The sequence below is a fragment of the Lacerta agilis genome, chromosome 2, assembly GCF_009819535.1.
Source record: "Lacerta agilis isolate rLacAgi1 chromosome 2, rLacAgi1.pri, whole genome shotgun sequence".
Taxonomy (NCBI): domain Eukaryota; kingdom Metazoa; phylum Chordata; class Lepidosauria; order Squamata; family Lacertidae; genus Lacerta; species Lacerta agilis.
Genome location: NC_046313.1, coordinates 25,902,113 through 25,925,690, shown reverse-complemented (window position 1 = coordinate 25,925,690; position 23,578 = coordinate 25,902,113). Strand labels below are relative to the sequence as shown.

Sequence of the window (23,578 nt, the reverse complement as noted above, 5' to 3'; positions counted from 1 at the left end):
CTTCTGGGTCATGTGGCCAGCATGACTGGCAAACCAGAGCAGCGCACGGGACCTATTTATCTACTTGCACTTCATGCTTTCGAACTGCTAGGTTGGCAGGGGTAGGGACCAAGGAAACGGGAACTCACCCGTCACGGGGATTCGAACCGCCGACCTTCTGATCGGCAAGCCCTAGACTCTGTGGTTTAACCCACCCAAAAGTACTGTAATCCTTACAAATCTGCAAAGTAGATCAGTATCAGCAACCCCACCATGGGCATAGCTAGGATTTTTTTTTAGGTAAGGGCAGGGCTTTTGTTAGGGGGGAGGCAGAACTGACGTGATTTGGTCAGTTAAGTATTTCTATTGTTTTACTTGATCTGGGGGGGGGGGGCAGCTGACCCTCCCGACCTCTCTTGGCTATGCCCATGAACCCCACAAGTGCCACACAAAATATCTCAGACGAAAAGGCTGCCCAGGGTGGTGGGAAAACGTCCCTCCCTGTTCTATGTGAAAGGGAGAGCTTCGAAGGTGCGGACCAGCCAGCTGACAGATCAGCCGATCCTGCTTCTTAAGCGCTGCTTGGTGCTGCTTCAGTCAGGGTCTTGCCCACCTTCCTGGAAGCTTTTTGCACGCACCACACGCCCATTGCAAACCCTCCCCACAGAGAGTCCGTCCTAAAAATCTGAAAAAGAATAGGTGTTCTGGGCTGCTTAGCCCTCGAGAAACCAGCGAGGTTGAACAAGCATCTATGTGCTTATAGACTTAGCATGTGACTGGGACTGATCTTTGCAGGCCTCTGCGTACGGCAAGTGCGTTGCCTCCAAGACGACAGGCCACAGGGACCTGAAGAAGGATGCTTGCGCCAAGGAATTTGAGATGCTGATGGAATGCTTCACGAAGAGCGTGAGTCACTTACATCTCCTTAACTTTGAGAGTGAGGCCAGCATCTTTATTTAGTGCTGCGTTAGGCTGTGGACTACTACAGAATAGGAGAGCTTGGTCTCCCTCCCTCCTTTTTTATGTTCCTGGAGCTCTAGAGCTGGGACAAGTAACCCTTTCAGCTCAAGAGCTGCATTTGCTTCTGGGCAGCCTTCAGAGGATCACATGACAGTGGTGTGAAGAGCCAGAGTAATATATATATATATATATATATATATATATATATATATATGGAGTAATTAATGTAAGTTTTACCTTTGTACCTAGGCTAGGTTCTATGCCCACCCCCCAATCATTCTCTGTCTTTCATCCAGGTAAGCAAGAAGCATTTTCAGAATTCAGCGACAGATTCCAGCCAGGCCAGAACAGGAGTAGAGTACAAGGCAGGGTCAGTGAGGGGCATGGCCTTGAGAGCATTCCAAGGGCCAGATAAGAGAAGCTTGGAGGGCCACATTTAGCCCCAGGGCCTAAGGTTCACCACTCCTGCTCTAGGGGGTCTTACTGAGTAACAACCTAAGTAATTGCCATTCACCAGCCTGGGAAGTTTCCTTAAGCCATAGTTCATCCCATAAAAGTAACATGCTACTTTGAAAAACCTTTCTGCAAGGATGAGAACAAAACGGAAATTTTGCACACTCCCATTAACGGGAAGTAGTTCTTTGCTGCTATTCTCTCAGCCACCAAATAGGATACTGGGCAAGATCAGGGACTGGAACCTGTGGCCATACACATCTTGTTGGAGTTGCAACTTCCATCAGGCCAAAGCAGCCAAAGCAATGGTCAGGGATTATGGGAATTGTACAACACTGGAGTGCCGTAGGCTCCCATTTTCCTAGGCTTAGTATGCTTCTGGCCTGTTCTGCAAGTATCTTAACACTTTGGAGGCTTGCCTCCACATTTGTGGCAGAAGAGGAATACTGTAGCACTTCTGTAGCATTTTCACAGCCCTGTAGCATTTTTTTATTATAAGGAAACACCAATTCAGAGTTGAAATCTGACAGTCCATGTAGCTTATCTCTGAAAGCATTAATGTTTCTCATTTGGTATAAAATAAACCGTATTTTCTATTTAGCACAACTGGTGCCAGAAATGCCCATGGCTCCACATATATCTACTAGAGCAGGAGTCCCCAAACTAAGGCCCGCGGGCCAGATAAGGCCCATAGGGACTTGTTTATCTGGCCCGCAGTGACCCCTGCCACCCACTGCCGCCACCCGCTCTTACCGGCGCTGCGCGGCTGCCCACTTCTGGGTCGGAGGAGCACCAGAAATAGATTGTGTGCATGCGCAAGCGCTATTTCCGGTGCACATCCAGGTTGAAGGAGGCCCGTGCACATGCGCACAAGCTATTTCCGGTGCTCCTCTGACCCGGAAGTGCGCCGGAAATAGTGTGTGTGCACGCGTATGGGCGTGTGCTCTCCGGCCCACTGCGTGATCGGCACTGGAGACACCGGCCCAAGGCGTGGTAAGTTTGCTGACCCCTGTACTAGAGAGTCTGAAATCACTACTAGCATCTATGATCAAAGGGCCTGCTATCAAGCATTCATTTCATGTGGGTGTCCATGTTTTGCAGGAAAGGGAGTTTTGACCAAAACAGCTGCTAAAAAGCAGTTTGTGGTCTTTAAGAGAAAGGTTATTTGCATTAGCTTTTGCCAAGCTGTTTTCCTCCCGATGTTTTGGACTACAACTCTCATTAGGCTGTGCTGTTGTGCTGATGGGAGTTGTAGTCCAAAACATCTGGAGCTCAGATGCATAATTGCAAGGATCTTTGCATGGTAATTACAGGTATCCTGCTTTAAACTGGAGTTTAGCATATTGGAGTTGCCCATCACAAGAGGAAAGGGTTGGCATACTACTTTTTTTGAGATCATGTTTTATGGTGCAGCATATATATATCAACAGATACTTACATAATCCTTAATTAGTGATATGAATCCTAATGACAATGACTCATCAGAATGTATCATCATTTACAGGCAAAAAGGAATGTAAAGTGAAGTACTGAAGGCACACAGCTGACTGCAAACCGGGATTTGTGTGTTTGATCCACCCATATTGTACTAAGGAGAGAGATTTATTTTTTAAAAAAATAAAAGTTTGCAATATAAGCAGATCTATGGCTGTTCAAATTACAGACATAAACAAGCTTTGTTCAGAACTAATTTTTCTAAGACCCTGTGCATCTGGGTTTTTTATTTAAATATGGTGTAAACATGTCTGATACACAGTTTGGGGTGGGGGGCAGGGAGCGAGCAAAATACTACATCAAGGACTGGAAGGCATGGAAAGACTATTCAATCAACCTTTTGCACTACAGGAGGATCCCTGTTATAGTCAATCTGATTATGGAAGTGCTGCAAGCAAGAAGGGCATGATAAAATTGCACTTTACCAGAGGTGCCCGATTGACAAAATATGGAATTAGTAAATAAGCAGCCCTCCTTCCTTTCTCCTCAGTGTAAATGCCTGTGGGATAGTTAAATTAGCTGTTAGCATCAATGCTACCCCGAGGATTTACTCATTCCCTCCCTACTTACAGGAACAAAATGCAAAGTAGAGCACTACAGCTAGAGCTTTGCTCAAGATAGTTGGTTTTTGCTAATTCCAGTTCTTGAAGATTTGGGGCAAGGAAATATGAAGGCCCAGGGTGTCAGGACTCCATAATAGCCTTTGTTAATTTGTGGTGGGGAAACATATTAAAAAATAATAATACCCCGAACCCTGCCGTGTTGAGGAATCTGTAGCTGCATGCCTGATTTCCCTTCTGAACATGCATTTCCTAATTGAAGCTTTGAAAAAAAAAATCTAATCAGTGAAACTGCCTAAGGAGAAAAAGGCTTTATAGGCCAAGGTTACTGAACAGCTTAGTAATCCGCCCACTAGAAGTGCAAAGATTGGTGCAGCGTTGTGGCTCCTACTTACCAAAGAAAGCCAGTGAGTCCTTCATCACTGTAGGCATCCAAGACCAAAGAGCTATAAAAGTTCTTAGGACAATTTTAGACAAGTGTTCAAATCTGGAGTCAAGTATCCATTTAGATAGGTCTTTTGAGTGGGCCCTGTATCAAATAATGTTGGATCCATGACTTTTTTTTTAATGTGGGTGGATATAAGTAAAAATATTTAAAACTCATTCAACCAAATACCGGTACCTCTAAATCTATTTTACAAGTGTGCCTTGCAAACTGATTTACTCACAGTATATGTAAAGCATTGGCAGGAAACTGCCTGGAAACAAGCAGTGGCTCCCTGGTACTTAGTAAGAGCGTAACTGAACTCCTGATTCCCCAGATTTATGCTAAACACTCAAGTTGATGGCTCTTTGAGTGGCATCTGAGATCAAGAGAACGCAAGAGACTTGAAACCAAGCCAGGATCAACGGGAGAGGAAGGGACACTTCTTTACTGGTGCATATTGGTTGCAGATTAGCAGTCGCATTCTGTGCAATACGAACAAATGTTACTTGCATCAAGAACAACAAAAGGCTCCTGCTGAAAATGCTAGCATTGACTTTATTTGTTTGTGCAGCCTGTCCATAACCCCCCAGGTGCAGTCCGCAGCCTCCTTCCCCAGATTTCACTCTCCACAATTGTATGGAGATGGCTTGCTTAAAATTCAGTTGCTCTATTGAGCATTGTCACAAGTATCTTTGGTCCTTTAGTTATAGAACAGGCACAGCACATGATCACATAGCTCTTGATCAGAAAAAGCCTGACCAGGACATACAGGGACATCTCCACAACCCTTTAATATTAAAGCAGCTTTCCTGGTATTTACAAATAGACCACACGTAGAAAGATCATACAAACATTTAACCCCTTTTCACTTAACAAATGAAACTGAAGTAACAGCAGTCTCAGCTGTGGCTGAACTGTGCTTTGAGCAGCACTACTATTTGAGGTGGTCGCATGTAATGCTAAAGCATGGGTATGAGAACAAGCTGCAGTGAGCCTCTGGTGTAAGATTCAAGGCTGTGATCAGAAGCTTACACTTCTGGTTTAATGTGGGGTAGCCCACATGATAGCTTCCAGATGTTGATAGACTACAACTCCCAGTGTCTCTGACCATGCTGAGTGGAGCTGATGGCGGTTGCAGTCCAAAATATATGGAAGACACCACAATAGCCACACCTGGCTTAATGCTGCATCTGAATCCCACTCTAAGATCAACCTTAACTATATAGTTTGTTTAAGCAAGTCAGTTTCTTATCTGAAGTTGGCTGTTCTAGCAAATCATAGTTAAGATAAAACATGGTTTGTTGTGTTCAGGTGATGCAGAAAGTTTTGTTTTAAAGGTTTTTTTTTAAAAAAACAACTCGCATCACAGGATGGAAATATATACACTCAAGGCTTGCTTAGGTTTGTTCTCATAACACTAAACTATGGTTTAGTGATATGTCCAGATCAGCCCCGTGAGTCTCCTGAAGATTAAGGCTATAATGACAATCGTGCTTATGACAAGGCAAAACGTCCCTCAAAGTAGGTTAAGTGGAACCAGCCACATTTCTCCGTCTCCTTTAATGGAGACATATCAAGCACACTTCACAGGCAAGATACGGCAAAGGCAGGATCTAGCTCTGCTCCACTTGTCAAGACAGGCTAATGTCCTAATAGCAATGCCATCACAGGTATTTCTGCACCCTAAACCCATAACTGTTCCAGATAAATAGACTGATAGGAGATACGAGGCCAATTTACAGACTCAAGGACGCTGCTTGTTTATAACAAAACATTCCCACAGTGCCAAATTCTATTATTTCTGCAGCATGGAGAATCTTAGATTAGATGGGAAGATACCATCAGCTGTTAGGGGCATCTAAGAGTCTAAAGCGTTCCAGTTTCGCTGTATCGTTTGTCAACAGCAAATGCCACAAACCCTACCAAGAGGCCTGAAACCAAGCGGCGCTCTGCTCAAGTGCACAAGCACCTTTCACAAACGCTTGGACTGCTGAACCAGGTAAACAACGCTGCATGCACTTGCCAAATGGAGGAAAGAGGTAGACGCAGGCTGGCCTACTTGAATAATGCCTACTTGGAATCTCTTCGTTTGGCTTCCTTTAAATTGCTTCCTCTTGCAGCAAGTGGCTGGCAGAGTTTTCATGCACAGTATGGTTCCATAATGCACTTGGGATAGGAATGTATTAAAAGCATAAACCTAATATTTGATAGTTGTGCAAGGAGGAGGAAATGATGGGCAACCTCTTTATTGCTAACGTGGACCCCTGTTGCATCAGAACAGCCGCTTATGAGCTGGTTTAAGGATGCCGCTGACACTAACTAGCTCTGTGTTTCTGGACCCATTAAACTGATGGAATGTCTTCTCACTTGAGACACTCATGAAACTTCTTTCCCCCCTTCTTCCCAAAGGCAGATCGACCCATTCCCCAAATAACAGAAGAATCAAAAATTAATTTAAAGGCAGGTGGGGGGGGAACCTGTGGCCCTCGAGGTGGTGCTGGAATACAACCCCCATTATCCCTTTCCACTGCCCGTGATGGGAGCTGGAATCCAACAACATCTGGGGGGGTCCCAGGTTCCCCCTTCCCACTTTAAGGGATGCAAGCGGAGAGGCGGATTTGAACTAGATCAAACGGCAAGCATGAAAAAGAGTTCCAATTCTAAACATGGAGAAATTAAAGGACACAGTTAAAAGGCAACTGAGCAAGAATAAAATGCAAATGCTTCTTTGGAAAGGTGGCAAGCACAAAGCACTCCAAAACCCAGAAGCTCTGCAGGTTATCCAGCGGCAGAAATGAGGAGAAGGGACAAGCTGTTGCAGTACTGAAGTATGAAAGTGGCTGGGCAGCGATGCAATTTCTTCTTCCCTCAAGGCTGTGCCAGTCAAATTTGTCCGGTTCAGATAGAGCTAGCTGATTTAGGCTGCCAATAGTTGCATCTCCAATTGCAGGCAGCTCAGTAACAAGGCATCCCAAAATGGCCAGTAGCCCCCGACATTTGGTCTCAGTCATGCAAAGCCTTCCTCTCTCACCCCTCCTCCTCCTCTGCCACAGTTATCTGTTTAATCTGCCGACTATGAAGTGCTTGCTGGGCACCTTCCGCTGCCTGGTTCAAGTGAGTCTCCAGCGCACTGCGGAGGTCATTGACTTTCACATCCGGGAGGGGGTTTAGTCCAATTATCACATCCCCCGTCTCGCTCTCTTCTTCCTCAAGGTCCCGCCTCCTACGGCGCAGGTCTAGGTCAGCCTGCAACTTGAGGTCTCTGTTGGGTTTGGCATTTTCATGCTCCCTGGGGGCAAGCCTAGCCTTCTCTGGCTTCACAGCAGAGTCGTGTTCGGACTCCTGTAACTTCTCTGGTTCTTTTCGCTCGCTCTCTGAATCTGGCCCTGGGTCATTGGCACGATGGGGCTGTGGGCTGTGGCCTCCGGCTGCCATCCCCTCATTACTACTGCCCCCCTGGCCTTGCAGTTTACCAATGTGGTCCAAAGGTAATGCCTGCTTCTCTCCAGCTTTCTCGACCTTCACAACTCCTGGGACCTTCAGGTTCTCAGAGACTTTTGGTATATGCGCAGGATCTGCTTGCTGTTCTTGATGACGGGGCACCTCTTTGTTCGCCTCCCTGGCAAGTGGCTCTCTCTCAGAGACTCTTGGGGCAATCTTCTCAGCAGCCACATTAACTTTGGCTGCATCAGGCATCTCTCTCTGGCCTACAGCTCTTTGTGCAACCTCAACCATTTTCTGGACATTCTTGATCTTTTCCAGGGCGTTTTGGGCCATTTGAGTATCCTGGCCTTCTTTCAACCCCACAATCTTTAGCTGCTTTTCCTGGTGATGCCCACCAGCCCTGGCTATCTGTGAGTCGCTTCTGACTGGCTCCACTAACTTCCCAGCTTGATTTTTTCCAGCTTGGTGCAGTGAAATCTTCTCAGCCTCGTTTGGATGAGCTGCAGGGATTTTAGGTGGAGCTCCAGTAAATTTGCTGTCTGCTTGCTGCTCTCCTGTGGCCTGTTGTCTTCCCTGGCCATGAGAATCCTGGGGGTGGTTCTCAAGCCCATGCAGAGGTCGATCCAGTCCATCATTTGGTATAATCTTTACAGCGTCTTCAAATTTATCTTCAAGACCATCCTCTCTTTCCTTACTTTTGAGGATAGGCAGGCCAGGTTCTTGGTGTATTTCTGCTGCAGAGAAAAGCAAACAGCTCTTAGTTATTGCACGTTCTAACGAAGGGGAAATCTCCCTACTACTAACAACCAGGAAGTTCACATAACAGCCTCATAAGGAGGTCACACCATTCCCCACCCCAAATTCTCCTTACCACCGCTCACGCCTGACTGCCATGGTGACCAGGTTAATTTTGAAACTCATAAACAACGGCAGCAATGTAGTAAAGCAGAGAGGTTCCTCCTAAGCTTCAGGCTTCCTGCAGCTCTGAACAGCTGCCGAGAAACATGGATGTCTCCCCAAACCCCAGCGTCGCCTTTCCTCCACTTCCATCTATCCTCCTGTGGTTTCAAATTACAAACAAGTGAGAATTTTCATGCCAGGAAACAGCTTCTGCTATGCTGGCTTCCAGAATGGCTTTGTATTGCTAGATGGGAGAGGAGGGAACTGGAGAAGCAGCAATCCTAGGGCAAAGCTGAAGAAATGGGCTTCATCCTTGGTCCACTGGCACCAGCCTTCTCAGAGTGCCTCCCTAACCCCTATTCATTCATTCATCATCATCATCATCATCATCATCATTCTTTACCTTGCTTTGGCTTTTCCTCTCCTTCCTCCTCTTGCCTCTGCTGGTGGATCTCCTTGTGCTGCTCCTCAATCACGGCTAACAGCTTTGCTTGCTGATCTAAGAGCTGCTTCTGCTGAACCTGCTGTTCCTTAATCACTTCTAACAAGGCCGCATGGTCCAGTCCCTTCTCCTTCCCAGCTTCTAGAAAGAGAGAGGTGAGGGGGGGAAATGGGGCTGGAATGAATGTACCTCAGTGGTCTACTATACACAGGAATTCGGAAAGAGTAGTAGTGGGCATGCTACAGTCTCCACACAACACTTGCATAGCCTTGCACTTCTCAGATCTTGAGGTCATAGCTCACTTTGGAAACCTATGGCCACAAGAAACCCGATTCCCCAAGCACCTTCTGGAAATAAATTATCATTCTGGGGTGGTTTTCTCTCGCCATGTCTTCTTTTGTCTGTACACTGAACACCGGCAATGCACAATGCATTTCAAAGTAGGGAGGAACAGCTCTTTCCAAAGGGAAGTCGAGTTTGGATCAAAGCAAAATGGAAAACCAAGGCAGGCAGAGGGAACGAACTGCATGACATTCAAAAGGAAGCGGTACTTCAAGTGAGGGAGTTTCAGGCGCGATGAGATTAAATGGTTTGGGAGCTGTGAAGGAACCGATGAAATCTCGAAGAGAGATTCCAGGATGAGGTGCCCAGTCAAAAGCAAGCTGCGGACAGTGTGAAGACTCGAGTGCTTGCAAGAAGTTCAAGCTAAAAAACGCGCAGTGCTTTTTCACAAGCGCCTTCAATGTACACTGTATGTATAAATTCAAATCCTGGAGGTTTAGGGTTAAAAGTTGCAATTTATTTTGATCCATACCTGCAACTAGCTTTTTAATCTTGGCTGTTTCAGTCCCATTGTGAAGCAGAAGGGAAAAAGACATTATGAAACCATGGCTTTTTTTTTTTTGTAGAACAAAGAAAGAAAACAAATAATCAAACGTATAGACATGTACCGCAAGGAGATTTTTATGGAAAAGACGGGTCTTTTTATTTCAGGCTGATCTTAACTCAAGCCAGCTTTCAGACGGAGGACTAGGAGACACCCTATAGTGCAGGGGTGGTCAACTTGCAAGAGACTGCAATCTACTCACAGAAACTGGCAGTGATCTACCCCTTTTTTGGGGGGGGGGGTCAGATTGAGATTGTTGAACTTTTTTTAGGAAGGAAAGCCATCCATGTTTTGGGGGGTTCGGGTCAATGTTGAGCTTTTTTTTTAGGAAGGAAAGCCCTGTTTGGGGGGGTGTCAGGGCAAAGATGTAGAGCTTTTTTTAGGGGAGCCAAAGTTGCTGATCTTCTTTGGGGGGAGCCAGTGATCTACCAGTGATCTACCACAGATGTCCAGTGATCTACCAGTAGATCACGATCTACCTGTTGGACATGCCTGCTATAGTGGGTCACACAGTGACTCAGGCAGCCTATTCTCCTCAGTGTAAGCAAACAAGTCATTCTCAGTCTGTTTTCTCCTTTCTGTCTTACATTTCCAACAATTACCCTTTATCGATTTTGACATTTTTGCTAGTCTATTTAGTGTCAAATACCACCTATGCTGCATCTTCATAAAATTCACTCTTAACGTGTAGCATGCTGTAAACCTTTTATTTACTTTCCACAGTAATATTTATATTTACTTTTGAGAGGGGGAAAGCGAGTTGCTTTTTGAGAAGATGAATGACACTGGGGGAAAGTGATCTGTATGCAACCAGAAGCGAGCGTTCCCAACTTTTCAAAAGCACTTGATGAATCTGGTGTTTGGAAATACATGCATTTGCTCCTCTCCATATGCATGGATCCATGAAAGTATGCTGTGGTTTAAAATTTGAAACGAGCAATGCCGGGAGGTTCCACTTTGTCAGGAAATCGCAGCCATGCTCAATTGGCGCTCCTCTTTGAGAAGACCATGGCACTCTGCACATGTTTAAACGCAATCTTTTTGCATGTGCTGTACAAGTCTAACATTGGGAGGGAGAAGGGTTTAAAAACTGTGACACCCTCATCTCAAAAGCACACCAGCCTTGCCTAGGAATCTCTCTTATTCAGGCTCGGCTATTACGAAAGAAACTTCTAAGTTTCTACATAGCGTGATCACTATTGTCATGTAGGAATTCATGTAAGAGAACATGCCTTCTTACTGCTAAATCCCTATAGCTTTTACCCATCTTTCCCCTTACATATTTGCTAATGAGACACCTGCCAGCTTACCTTTCCTACATGGAGGTCACACCGACCATATGGCCCCTTGTATTATCTTATTCGGAACACACAGTTCGTATCTTATTCTCAGGGCTCTTGCTACCTCCTAATTAAGTTTGCTAGCTATGCCCTGTTTGAGCAGAATTGCCACCGATTCTAGAAGAGTGCTCTGTGGAACACCACCAATGTTCCCTTCGCTGAGAACAGTCTCAGTTTCCACATCACAGGCCCAAAACGTCTCCGCTGTGAAAGCAAACCTAATCCCGAGCACCCCTAATCCGCAGACCTCCTGCCAGCAATGTATGGAAGTCTAGGACATGACATGGAACGTAGGAAGCAACCTTACACTGAGCTGGATCGTTGGTTCATCTAGTTCACTACTGCCCACACTGATGGGCAGCAGCTGTGCAGAGTTTCAGGCAGGGGCCTCTCTAAGTTCCACCTGAAGGTGCTGTGGACTGAACCTGGGGTTTTCTGCATGCAAAACAGATGCCCTGCCACTGAGCTACCATCCTGCAAGACGGGATTGGGTGCAAAGGTAATTGCCCCAGAGTTACACTGAAATGGGAGAGTCAAGTGCTTTGGACTGATAAAAGGACACAATCTTTACCCCACGATTGCAGGAAGCTGCTCTGCTCAGAATCTCCTTATTTGTCAGAGGCATCCGTACATGAGAGGACTGGCAGAGAACACATCTAATGCTAGGAAGCCCCCATTTTTCTGTTGTATCAGATTCCCACAGTAACAGTTTAAAAGCTTGGACCGGAGGACTTCTAGCAAGGACCTGCTCTGAGGTTATGCTTCACTCACCAGATCAGCAGAGCCTGAGGCTGTGTGTTTTGACTAAGAAAGAGCTCCTGTGTCCAAGAGCAATCTCTGTGTCAGTGGCCTTCAAAAAGCATTGCGAGGGAAAGGGAGGGGAGAGATCAGCAGCGGAAAGGAGATATCTTCCCCCTTGCTTACAGAGAAACAAAAGAACGAAAGAAACTCCACTGGTTTCAGGCTATCAGAAGACTGCCAACTACGAGCAAAGGAAGACCTGGCTCCATCATGGGCTGAGTAAGGTCCAGCGGCTCGGCCCCACTTGCTCCAGAGATCCCCAGTGGTTCTGCTGCCCAGTGATAACCAGGGAATAGCAAGAATGAAGGTGGCAAATAGTGCCCGAATCAACCTGGGCACCATGTGACTATTATGTACAAACTTTCTTGGGACTGGACTGTGCAAATCTTTCATGAGCTGCTCTGGGAGTCTCTCGGGGCTATAAAGCAGGATAACGGCATGATAAATCAATCCAGGTGCAGACTGCTTGGAGCAAAGGAACGGACCTTTTCTTTTCTTTTTTTCTTTTTCCAGGGGAGCTGTTCCCCTTTCAGAGCAACCTTGAATAGAGAGAGGAGTGTGCTCTCCATTACAAGCAGGGGCGGCTATTTTCTCCTGGAAGCACTATCGCTTTCACAGTTGGCTTACAGCACCGATGGGATTGTGGTGCTCAGGTGGCTGCAGCCTCAGATTACAAACTCCCAAGATTACACCAAGGCAGGATGACCTGGCCTTGCAAGCCTAGCCTTGATTGGGTTGTTCCCTTCTTTCACGGAAACTACGAGCTGAACACACACACACACACACACACACACACCAAGGGCTGCTGGGGAGGCAGATGGGAGCCCCAGCATGTGCAGCTGCTGGGCAGAGCAAGGACAGCGCTTACCCTCCAGCTTGCTGTCTGCATTCTCCTCCGCATTACGAATCTCCCTCTGCTCCGCTTGGGCTGGCTCCGGCCTCTCTGGAATAGGCAGCTCCTTTTTTTCACCTGTATGCCAGGGACAGACAGACAGACATTCCTTGATGGGGAAAGGAAAGCGACAGATGTTCTCTGCCTCTCCACCCCCGCCTCCCCTCCCCACTCTGCACACAGCTTTTATCCAACTTGACGACTGCAGAAAAAGTCATAAAAATATTTAACAGCGCTAGAGCCTGCTGGCAGCAAAACCAGTGCTAACTGCCCGAGCCCATTGAAATGCAAACCCTAACCCTACAGAGCTTCGCAGTGGGCACTTAGCAATGTGGCACCTGTCAAGCTCTTCTAGCCCTGGGTCCCTGGTGAGCATCACAACACAGCACCTGATGCTTTCGCAAGCGAGCAAGCTACTGTGAAGTAGATAATGCAGGATCCGTCAATGCCAGGTGATTCGCTGCACACACCCCGGCAATGACTAAAAGGGGTGAACCGATCCAGCCACACTTGCGATGGAGGCAATGGCTGATCGGGGGCCTGAGAACTCTTCGCTGGAAAATTCTAAATTCCCTTATATAATGACTCATTAAAAGTGAGGTACAAAGGAAGCAAACCCTTTTTATTTCACTCGAGCTGGCAGAAACTGTGTTGTCTTGCTGTAGGACGTGGATCTTTATCTTTTCCTTTTTTGGTATGGGCAGGAGGAAAATGCCAGTGCAAGTTAGGCCCTGGGGATGGGCGGGCAGAGGTCCTGTGGCGAGGGGGGGGGGTAAGCTATGGATAAGCACCGGGGAAGGGAAAGCAAGTGATTTCTTGAGCCTTTGGAGGCTCCGGCTGTGTGCAACTCAGGTGCCCCTGCAGCCAGCGGTGCCCTCTTCCAGAATTCTGCGACAGTAGTCCAAGCGCTGCACTGATTTGCGGTTTAACTGCAGAAATGCAAAATACCTCAGGGTCGCAAGGGATAAAAACGAACTCCCTGGGAAGATACAGGGGGAAAGCACCTACCTGTCTCAATCTCCTTCTCAGGTTGCATCTTTCCCTTCAAGTGTTCAGCTTGCTGCAGGCGGGCGCCATCCCTCTCGCCATGCTTGTCCAGCTGGATGTCTTTGTAAGGGGGCCGTTCATCCTCGTGTGCAGGAGGCTTGGGTTCTTTCCCTGGGTGGTCCTCCACCTTTTTCTGGCCACCTTCTCCCTTTGCCTGTTCCTGCTCCTTCTCCAACACAGCATTCCCCTCTGCCAGGTCGTTCTTGTTGGCTGGCGGCTGCTTGTCTTCAGGCTCCTCGTGGTCCTGGCCCTCATCCACCAAGACCTGGTCATGTGGCACCGGGGGCTCGTGGCGGTGGGCTTCTCCTACAGGCTGGGCAATGCCTGTGGGGAGAGAGGGAAGATGGGTCAGCCAGGAAAGAGCAGAGGACGCACTGAAAGGGAAGGTTTCACCCCCTGCCATCTCATCTACCTGGCTGAAGATGAAATTAAACTAGAATTAGGAACTACAGGAAGAGCTGTGGAATTGGCTAAGTTCACATACAGTCTCTCACCATAGCTGTCAACCTCCCCCCCCCCCTTTTTGCGGGAAATTCCCTTATTATAGCATTGGGGAACAGCAGGGAGGGTTGACAGCTATGTCTCTCACTTTCCCCAGCTCCAATTCTAAATTACCTTGGTCAGGCCGGTCCAGCTGCACCTCCTCTTTCGGCTTCTCCTTCTCGCCTCTCTTAGGTACGTCCATAGGGTCCAAGATCTGTGCCTTTTCCAGCTCTTCATTCCCATTCTGCAATTTGGGTTTGTCACGGTCATCGGCCGCTTCTTCAATGGCTGGTTTCTGGTCTGAAAAGGGTGGAGATGGTTAAGTGAGCAAGGCCAAGATTCTTGCACTGCTGAGCTGGCTTAGACCAAACTGCGTATTGCACAGGAGATCTGCAACTGGATCTCCTGTTGCTTTCTGCTCTTAATTAAGTGCAGCTGTGCAGGAGAGGTATTGACAATTTGATTGGAGCAGCAATGCGGTTTGACCCTTGTCTCTTGCACCCCTGATCTAAACCCCACTCTACTGCTATTTGACCAAGGGTAGGTGGGGGAGGACTACAAGTCAAACAGAAACTAGAGGAAGCAAATTTGGGGGGAATTGCATGGGAGCCCCCCCCCCTTCCCATGTGCCTTTTCAGTTGTTTAACCGCCCCCCCCCCCCCACACACGCTGCATTTCATTGAACAAGTAAACATTGGGAGATCTGGTCATGGATTTACTCCATTCACCCAAGTCCCCCCCCCTCCGCTGCACTTAGTAAGAACAAATGAGATGCTGCTGCTGGAGCCACTAGATGGCAGCATTGCTCTTGCTCATTTGCATTCTGTGCATGTCAAGCAGCAGGACAGGCACAGTGAAGAAGCCAGGCATGGCCAAGGGAACTCACCTGCTGGGGTTAGCAACCAGGAGGAAACATAACAGGGGATTGGCTTACACGGCCTCCACAATAAAAAGGGCAGAGGAAGAAAACAGTCACAGCAGGCGAGGAAGATGTAACAAGCAAAAAAAGAAAGAAAAAAAGAGAGGAATCCCCAGATGGGAGAGGACCAAGAAAGCTTGAAAAGCTGCCAGAAAGAAACACAAGCAGCAGTTTGGGGGCCTGTTAATTCACGCATCCTCCTGTAGGAATCGCCAGCAGATCCCTCTCTGCTTGCAAAGATCATTGCACAAAACAAACAGCATGGCTAGAAAGCGGGGAAGGGGGGAGCACACACAGCAGGCTCCAGTCTTTCCCAATAATACCTCGGTTTAAAGCCTGCAATTACCCTAGATTACCACTCTGCAGGGAGGCAGCCTGCAGCAAACAAGAGAGAGACTCCTGCCCTGGTTTAAAAAAAGCCAAACCTCTGCAGGCCGAACCCTCGGCTCCCTACATCAAGGGGGGCATACCTATCTCGCTCGCAGCTGCTTTTCGGTCAAATGGGAAGTACCACCACCACCACCCCTTGACAGGAAAGCAACAAACCAGCCTTTCCCAGCCTGCTGCCTTCCAGCTGTGCTTGCCAGGCCTCGTGGAATCAGTCTAAAACATGGGTAGGCAAACTAACTAAGGCCCGGGGGCCGGATCTGGCCCAATCGCCTTCTAAATCCGGCCCGTGGAAGGTCTGGGAATCAGCGTTTTTTACATGAGTAGAATGTGTGCTTTTATTTAAAATGCTTCTCTGGGTTATTTGTGGGGCATAGGAATCCGTTCATTTTCCCCCTTCAAAATATAGTCCGTCTGTCCCCCCCAAGGTCTGAGGGACAGTGGACCGGCCCACGGCTGAAAAAGTTTGCTGACCCCTGGTCTAAAACATGTGGAGGGCACCAGGTCAGGGAAGTTGTCATAAGACCAGTCACCAGGGGCCCTGAAGATGCAGTTCTGCAAGCAGGACTGTTCCCTCACTCCTGGCAGCAGCTGAAATCGCGCCAAGCATTTCCTGCACGGTTAAGTCTGAAATAGACATTTTCACACTTAAACACTCCACCCTGTGCCATTTTCACTCTCACCTCCTCCTGGGAATTAAAACTCTGCTTACACCTACACTTCCAAGTGGGGGCAGAGGACTTCCAGCAGGTATACAGAGGTAGTTTTGAGAGGCTGGGAGCAGCAGCATCCGGAAGGATGCAATGTGCCTTAGCTCCAAGCAGCGCCTCTTGAGGGTTAGAAGAGTTGACCAACGGCAAGAGGGAGAAAAAGCAGGCAAAGCGTGATTTCCACCAAGGCTCTGCTTCCCTAGCAATGCTGGCCCCATGTTTTGGGGGGTCCCTTGGGCAGTGCTGTAGCTGGGAGGGGCGCTAGTCGGGTTTTTTTTTTTTATCTTGGTGAAGTCTCCAGATGGGTGCCATTGAGACTCCCAGCCTGTGTATGCGTGCAAATGACCGTGGGGTGTGTGCCAAACGAGGTTTTGGACCCAGGCGAATTAAAATATAGCTTCACCCTGTGCAACGTAAGTAACCAATAAGAGCCCTGCCAGATCAGCTGAAACGCCCATCTAATTCCATGTCCTGTTCTCACACGGTCTAACCAGAAGCTTCTAAGATGCCCACAAGCAGGATCTGAATGCAACAGCACTCCCTGCGCCTAAGATTCCCAGCAAACGGTATTTGGAGGCTTACTGCCTCCAGCAGCAGAGGTGGAACACAGCATTATCCTCCATGAAAGGAGGTCCTCTGTGGGTCCTCCTCTCTGAGTGGGCTCACCTCTTTGCTCCTGCCCAATTAAATCGCACTGCTGCCCAAAGGGAGAATGCAAGGCAAGCAAAGGATGCTCCTTGTGTCACTTCTTGCATGCTCAGAGGCAGCAGGTGAGCAGGCAGTGAGAACAAGGAGCAGCTGGGTCAGGAGGTTCTGGGGGCTGCTGTGGGGCATGTGCAGCCTTGGCAGATGCCCAACAATGGCAACCTGGCACTAGCCCTGCTTCCCAGGGGAAATCCTTCTCCTCTCACCCAGCAAGAAAAGAGAGACGATGCATGTGTGCATAGCTGAATAAGTGTGCTTATTTCTGTGGTGTGAGCATGCAGGGAGTTAGGGCTATGTACACACTGCATTAAAAATAAAAACTCTTATAAACACACAAAGTAAATCAATGTGCATACATTTGTTTATTTTGCATGATTTATTCTGCTTGTGCTATTCAGGAGAGGAAATACAGATTTAAACAAGGCACCGAAGTCTCAAACCCCCCCCCCCCCCGGAAATACTGCTTAGCCGTCTCCCCTTAGCCTTTGCAATTTCACCCAGACACAACTTTTCTTCACAGTCTAGTCTCCACAATCCTAGGGACTAGAAACCTGTAATATAGGAGAAACGGAATTGCACGGATGCTGAATTCTTTACCCAACACCAAATTCTGCACAAAGATGGTGGAATATCAGAACACACATAGTTCAGCACATCTAGGCCAAATTCTTACCCTGTTTCTGGATGTACCACTTCGAATTGCAGGTGGGGATTTACAGAAACTTTAAGCATCTGCCCACATAGCTGGCATGACAAGGACGAGGGGTTTGGCATAGCGTTCTCCCAGAAAAGTTGCTGTTTTATGTGTAGGAATCTTTTTTCTCATGGGGAACCATTTCACCATTTGTGCTCCCACCTGCCATCTGAAGTGGTACTGCTCAGTTTTACCACCTCTGTGAGAAGGAGGGCTCTAGGCAACAGAATGCAATGGCTGAGAACTGCTGCAAGCCAGGTAAGAGGTGGCAGAAACTGGCACAAAACACCCACAGGGAGCTTGGGGGAAAGCCCCCAAGGTGCACACAAAAGCAACTCGGGGAATAATTTTGCAAAGAAGCACAGTCATGTGAAAGCAATTGCTGCTTGGCTCAGAGCAGGCATAGGCAAACTTGGCCCTCCAAATGTTTTTGGGACTACAACTCCCATCATCCCTAGCTAACAGGACTAGTGGTCAGGGGTGATGGGAACTGTAGTCTCAAAACATCTGGAGGGCTGAGTTTACCTATGCCTGGCTCAGAGGGTTGGGCTGCTGGCATTGCTTCCTTCTCTGCTCCGCAGTCTGGAATTGTATGCCATCTCAATGTGTCCCAGAGGCAAATGTCTCTGAGAAAGAAGAGAGCAGGGCCCCTGGCACAGTGAGAACGTTCAAAGTAAAGAGAAACTGTTGAGGGTAAAACTACGCAACCAATACAGGCATAGGCACACAGGAAGGTACCTTATACCAAGTCAGACCACTGGGTCCATCTAGCTCAATTCTGTCTACAATGACTGGCAGCGTCTTCTTCAGGATTCAAAGCAGGGATCTCTCCAAGCTGTACCTGGAGATGCTGGGGATTGAACCTGGATCTTCTGCTTGGAAGGCAGACGTTCTACCATTGAGCTACAGCCCTTTCCAGCAGCACAGGATGACCAGACCAAACTCTTATTTCAAAGCTTTGCTGCCCCAGGTCATTTGAGGGGTGAGAGGAACCTGGCAGGTTGGGAAGTTTGATAAAGCCTTGTAGAAGCTGCCAGATAAGCCAAGGCAGCATTGGGTGGGCTATAGGAACCTAGTCAGAATATGGGCAGCACAGATTTCTCAATTCTCCAGTACTTGTAACCCAACAGGTGGTGGACTCTCCTTCCTTTGAGGTTTTTAAACGGAGGTTGGGTGACCATCTGTTATGGAAGCTTTAGCTGAAATTCCTGCATTGCGGGTGGTTGGACTAGATTACCCTTGGGATCCCTTCCAACTCTTAAGATTCTATTGTTTCTCCATGGTCTTGTGTTTATAGCCGAAAATGGAGCTCACAACATTTTGCACAGAAATGAAGGCAGAGGACATGCAAGACTCCGCTCAGCTGCCATGCTGCTGAAAGCCAACACTTAGCAATCAGAATAAATTATGCAAATTTCTAACAAGTCGCTGTATTTTCATATTTTCTCTCTGTTGAACAGTTTATCGGCTTTTGCTCACATAACTTGGATTTTGGGGGGTGGGTGTGGTAAGGAACAGAGGCCTAAAAGGAGGAGCAAATGCAGTATCGATTTAAAAGGAGATGAACGGTCAAGAGTACTGGCACCAGGAGCCATCAAGGAGACAAGGAGTATGCAGGATACCTAAGTTCTCTGATCTTCGGAAGCCTCACTTCAGTGATCCTCGAGCGCTGAGGGCCACTGGCCACATGAAACATCCCCTTTTGTTAACCACATGCGTTTGGAAGCTTGTTGCATTGCTGCTTCCTAACATATGTAAAACAGGGCATGTAATCTTCCCAAACATAATGTCATATGCTCCTCCACCTGAAAGGCCCATATAGGAACAATACTGTGCATGGAACAGCCCTAAGACATGGAGACACACTGCACAATAGGCATTCTTTTGCCATATAGTGGAATTTGCTTTAAACGAAAATTAATGCATTTGATTTTACATAAAGCTAAGCAAACTCCCTGTCTTGTCTGCAGTCCTGCAGACTGCAAGGACCTTCTTCTCCACAGCCCTTAAAAGGGTGCTGGTGGGGGAACTGTGATTATGAATAACTTTGGAGAAAACTTGCTGTGCAGCTGCAAGGCCAGAGGTTTGGACAGAAGTTTGCTAGTTACATTCCGCACCAGTAAACACACCCAAAGCATTAGTAAAGTAACGCCACTGAGACTCCCACCTTATCAGAGGGGAAATAGAAAACGAAAAAGAAACAGAGAATGTACTCTATCTTTCCTGCATTTCACAGGATTTTAGGCGGCCAACCTGTACAAAATAAAAGCTTGCGGCCGCCCAGCATTCCAGAGCAGGTGAAAAGACCAAGGTCTCGGTGATAAAATTAAATTCCTTGCAGAAGCTTCTGCAGTTTGTAGCAATGGCCGATCCAAGGATAGCCACCGAGTTGCAAATCTAACAGGAAGACAGACAGACACACACACACACACACACTTTTTTCCTCTCTCTCTCTACACACACACACACACACACACACACACACAGCGCAAAACAAAAGGAGAGAGATAAAATTCTCCACTCTGTAATAAGACAAAGTTGCCTCTAAGCCGTCATTTTCTCAGCAGGAAGCAAAATTAAGTTCATCATCAGGGCGTGAATTAATGGCCTCTCACGCTGCTTGGAAATCTATAAGGGGCTATATGTGGTTTGCAGAGAACCATTTTGCCCAGGATGTGTAATAATCGCTGAAACTGTAGAGTCGCCCTTGTGGTCCCTTTGGATAATGTTACAGTAATGCTGTGCCTCTTAATGTTTTATGAGGGGTGCTGGGCTTAACAGGAAAAGGCGAAGAGGCTGTAAAAGCTTCTTGGCTTACAAAAACAACAGAATATATATATCTCAGGGCTAAAGAGTTGGGCGGGCAAAGCGTGGAGGGGGGGGGGAGGAAAAACCCTAAATGTTGGGAGCAAGCCCAAGTGCTGTAGACTGAATGATGGTGCGCACAGAGCCAGCCCAAGCTAAACCACACTACTCTGTCTGCATTGCAACATGGGTGAGGAAGGGGACGTTTCTCACGGGTTTTCGAAGTGTCCCCATTTGTTTTAATGGTTCACGAATCGGTCTCTCTGGGACATAATAAAATCTCATCATGAGCAACCCTAAAAGCTTTTCCTTTCCCCTCTCCAAGAAATCTGACTAGGATAGCAGCAATGTTCCCAGGAAGGTGTGGCTCACGCCAGATTCCTGCCCACAGCTCCGGCTGCATTACAGCCGATTCAGGCATCTAAGATAGCATAACCCGAACAAACTGCAAACTCCATCAGGTCTGTGTTATTGGAAAACTTGGGAGAGCATTAATGGGACATAAGAGCTGAAAAACATTTCAACCAATGTTTTCTTTAAAAAAAAAACAACCCGGAAAAACTCCTTGCTGATCAGAAATTATCTTTCCTCATAAAACAGAAAAGGAACGGCTTAGCTGGGCAGTCTGAGAAGCAATTTACTGTATGTGGTGGAAGAAATGTTAGGGACTAGGTAAGACTGAAGAAAGTGCGCGAAGGAAACTGCATGAACATCTACTCATTTCACAGGCAGCAAAACTGCAGTTGAAGGTGAGCATCCTGCATTATCATTTGGCACAGCCTCTCCTCCCATTGACCTTTAACTGGGCCCTGGGCTCCTGTGAAAGGAGAGGAATGTGTCAAGAAGCCAAACGTTTCTTCCGTTCAGAAGTTGGGCTACCCATGTCACGGAAAGTGGAGAAAATAAGTGACAGAGGGTGGGATGGGGGGCTACCAATTGGGCAGAAAACCTTGGCATTTTCTATCTATTAGAGGGAGATGACAGCTACAAAAGGGTTCCATTTTGAATGTCTGCTTCCATTGATCTCTCTCCTAGGAATAGGTCAGCCTGTTCAAAACTCAGTTAAGTTTCTGAAGAGGAGATCAATGAAGTTTAATCCTTGTTGTATATAAAAGAGAAATCCACTCCAAATATTAACAGCATCGCCTCTCTAGGATCACTGATGTTCAGGTTGTTGTTGTCCCCCCCCAAAAAAAAATTTGGCTGCTAGATTCTAAGCATGCATGACTCAGTTCAGATTTGGGATAAAGAAACAGGTTGCTAACCAACTTACATGCTTCTTTGGCTCTAAAGATCCATGAAGGCAAGACAGACCAGCCTCTGGGACATGAGGTTAGATCCTCTGCAATCAATATGTCCCTAACAAAATAACCCACAGAACAGAGAAATATAACACTTGGCGTCCAGCTAAACTGAAATACAAGCAAACAATTAAAATGTGCTACAGCCATAGGACACAAGAAACTAAAATATGTCCCATAACAACACAGGTATGTGCAGAATGAAGCTTTAGGAAATTAAACACAAAGTACCCAAGCAGGCAAACCACACCATATTTTGCAGATATTCCCAAGGTGCCCATCAATTTTGGGAAAGGGGTGGGGACAGAAGCAGGAGAAGAAATGCAGTTCCTGATCCTAATGGGAGGATCTCTTGGACTCGGCTCACAAGAGAAAGCTTCTATTAATGGAAACACAGAACAACACAAATTCTGCCCAGTGCTTATTGCTCCAAACTGCCTTGTTTCTCGTTATTGTCAGCAATGGTTCAAAGGACTGTGAAAGGGGAGAAAAATCATCTGCAGCTAAGATGTTATTTATACAGGGCAGGTATAATACCCACTGGCAGTACCTTTTCCCATGTGCAAATCTGAAACTGTCAACAGTTGTGGGGGGGCTGACTATGAAAGTTAAAGTTCAGTAAACTGCACAGTTCTGAATGGCACAACATGGAGTACCGACAGCACAGGTTGCTGAACACACGAGATACCTCTGAGACAGAGAGAGGTGAAGAGAGCGGACCGTGGCATTTATTTAGGCAGGGAGAAAAAAAGAGAGAATGGCTTGCTTATTGCACAACTTCAGGTGCTTGCCAAAGTTAATTCATCTGAAAGTAGGGGGGAATTCCATGTATTTGCAGTCCTTAAGGTAAGTATGCGCCTGCACTGGTTATCTAGAAGGGACTGAATATAAAACATTGATTTTGTTCCATTAGCATCCAATCAGGCCTTTGGCGTAAATGTACCCCACAGTATTTAAGAACAGAACGGGACTTTAATCAATCAGCAGGACAAGTCTTTTCCCCAGTGAGAAGTTTTCCAAGCTGAGAAAAACTCAAGTGCATTGCAGAGTACTTCATTGGCTACCTCTGGCTTTTCTTGAGATACGGAGGAGGAGGAGAAATAGGCATGGTGGAAAGATCAGCTTGTGTTGATGATGCTGACCGAAGACCTGCCAAGTTCTGACCCCTAGCCTGCAAGGTGACAGTCATGCGCCATGCATTTTAAAACAGGGGCCAGGGGGTGGTGTGGTGGGAATCTTCAGCAAAACGTCTTTCCAAAGTCCTTCCTAGCAAGCTCAGCATATCATGCTGCAGTGTTAGCCCAGATCCTTACGCGTGTGTGAGTCTGTAGCATGGGCGACGTTCCAAGATGGGACTGCATTTTTCAGAGCCGCCACCCCCCCTGGCAAAAAGGGGGCTGCAGATGATTCTGCAAGCACATGCCTGGCAAGAACGTGGAGAGGGACTTCCCCCAAGAAGTACAGACAGTAGCTGCTAGCTTTCGCAAGGTTACTGAATGGCATCGGGGAAACTAGTTCACTGTTTTCTCCTGACACACAGACTGTAAAACTGAACAAAAAATGACAGCAGGGCAATAGCTCCTTTTTCTGTGTCGCAGGAGCTATTAAAAGATTGCTCTTCCCAAAGCACAAGGGAGTGCTCCAGCGAGCCAAGCTGTTCCAGCAGCTATTAGAAGCCGAGGGGGGAACGGTGCATAATCCACGTTTCGCACAGAACCCAGGATTCTCCTCTGAAGAATAACCACAAGCAATCTGGCAGTGGGGAGGAAGACAGGGATGACAAGGCAGGTGTATCCAAAAATGCCTGCCACAGGTGCAAGTTTAGAAGCTTGTGTTGCATTTCCCCCACCCCACCCCACCCCCCATCCTTCCCTATATCCCCTCTGGCCTGCATGCAACGCAGATGTCAGGACTGCAGGCTCTCACCAATAACTGCACATGATGACCGT

General features: G+C 47.3%; 1 protein-coding gene across 4 annotated transcripts in view; it reads right to left on the bottom strand.

The window, feature by feature from the left end:
- Nucleotides 1-5,965: 5,965 nt before the first annotated feature.
- The window catches only part of SLC38A10 (solute carrier family 38 member 10), a 76,109-nt gene continuing 58,496 nt past the window's right edge, over nt 5,966-23,578 (bottom strand). For 3 of the 4 annotated variants that reach the window (XM_033138978.1, XM_033138982.1, XM_033138981.1), the window contains 5 exons: nt 14,241-14,408; nt 13,587-13,949; nt 12,555-12,656; nt 8,621-8,800; nt 5,966-8,051 (listed from right to left, as the gene is read on the bottom strand). In XM_033138978.1, coding sequence (XP_032994869.1) covers nt 6,901-8,051; nt 8,621-8,800; nt 12,555-12,656; nt 13,587-13,949; nt 14,241-14,408 — 1,964 coding nt within the window. In that variant the 3' untranslated portion in view covers nt 5,966-6,900. The remainder of the gene's footprint in view (nt 8,052-8,620; nt 8,801-12,554; nt 12,657-13,586; nt 13,950-14,240; nt 14,409-23,578) is intronic. The other variant, XM_033138980.1, reaches the window with a different exon arrangement.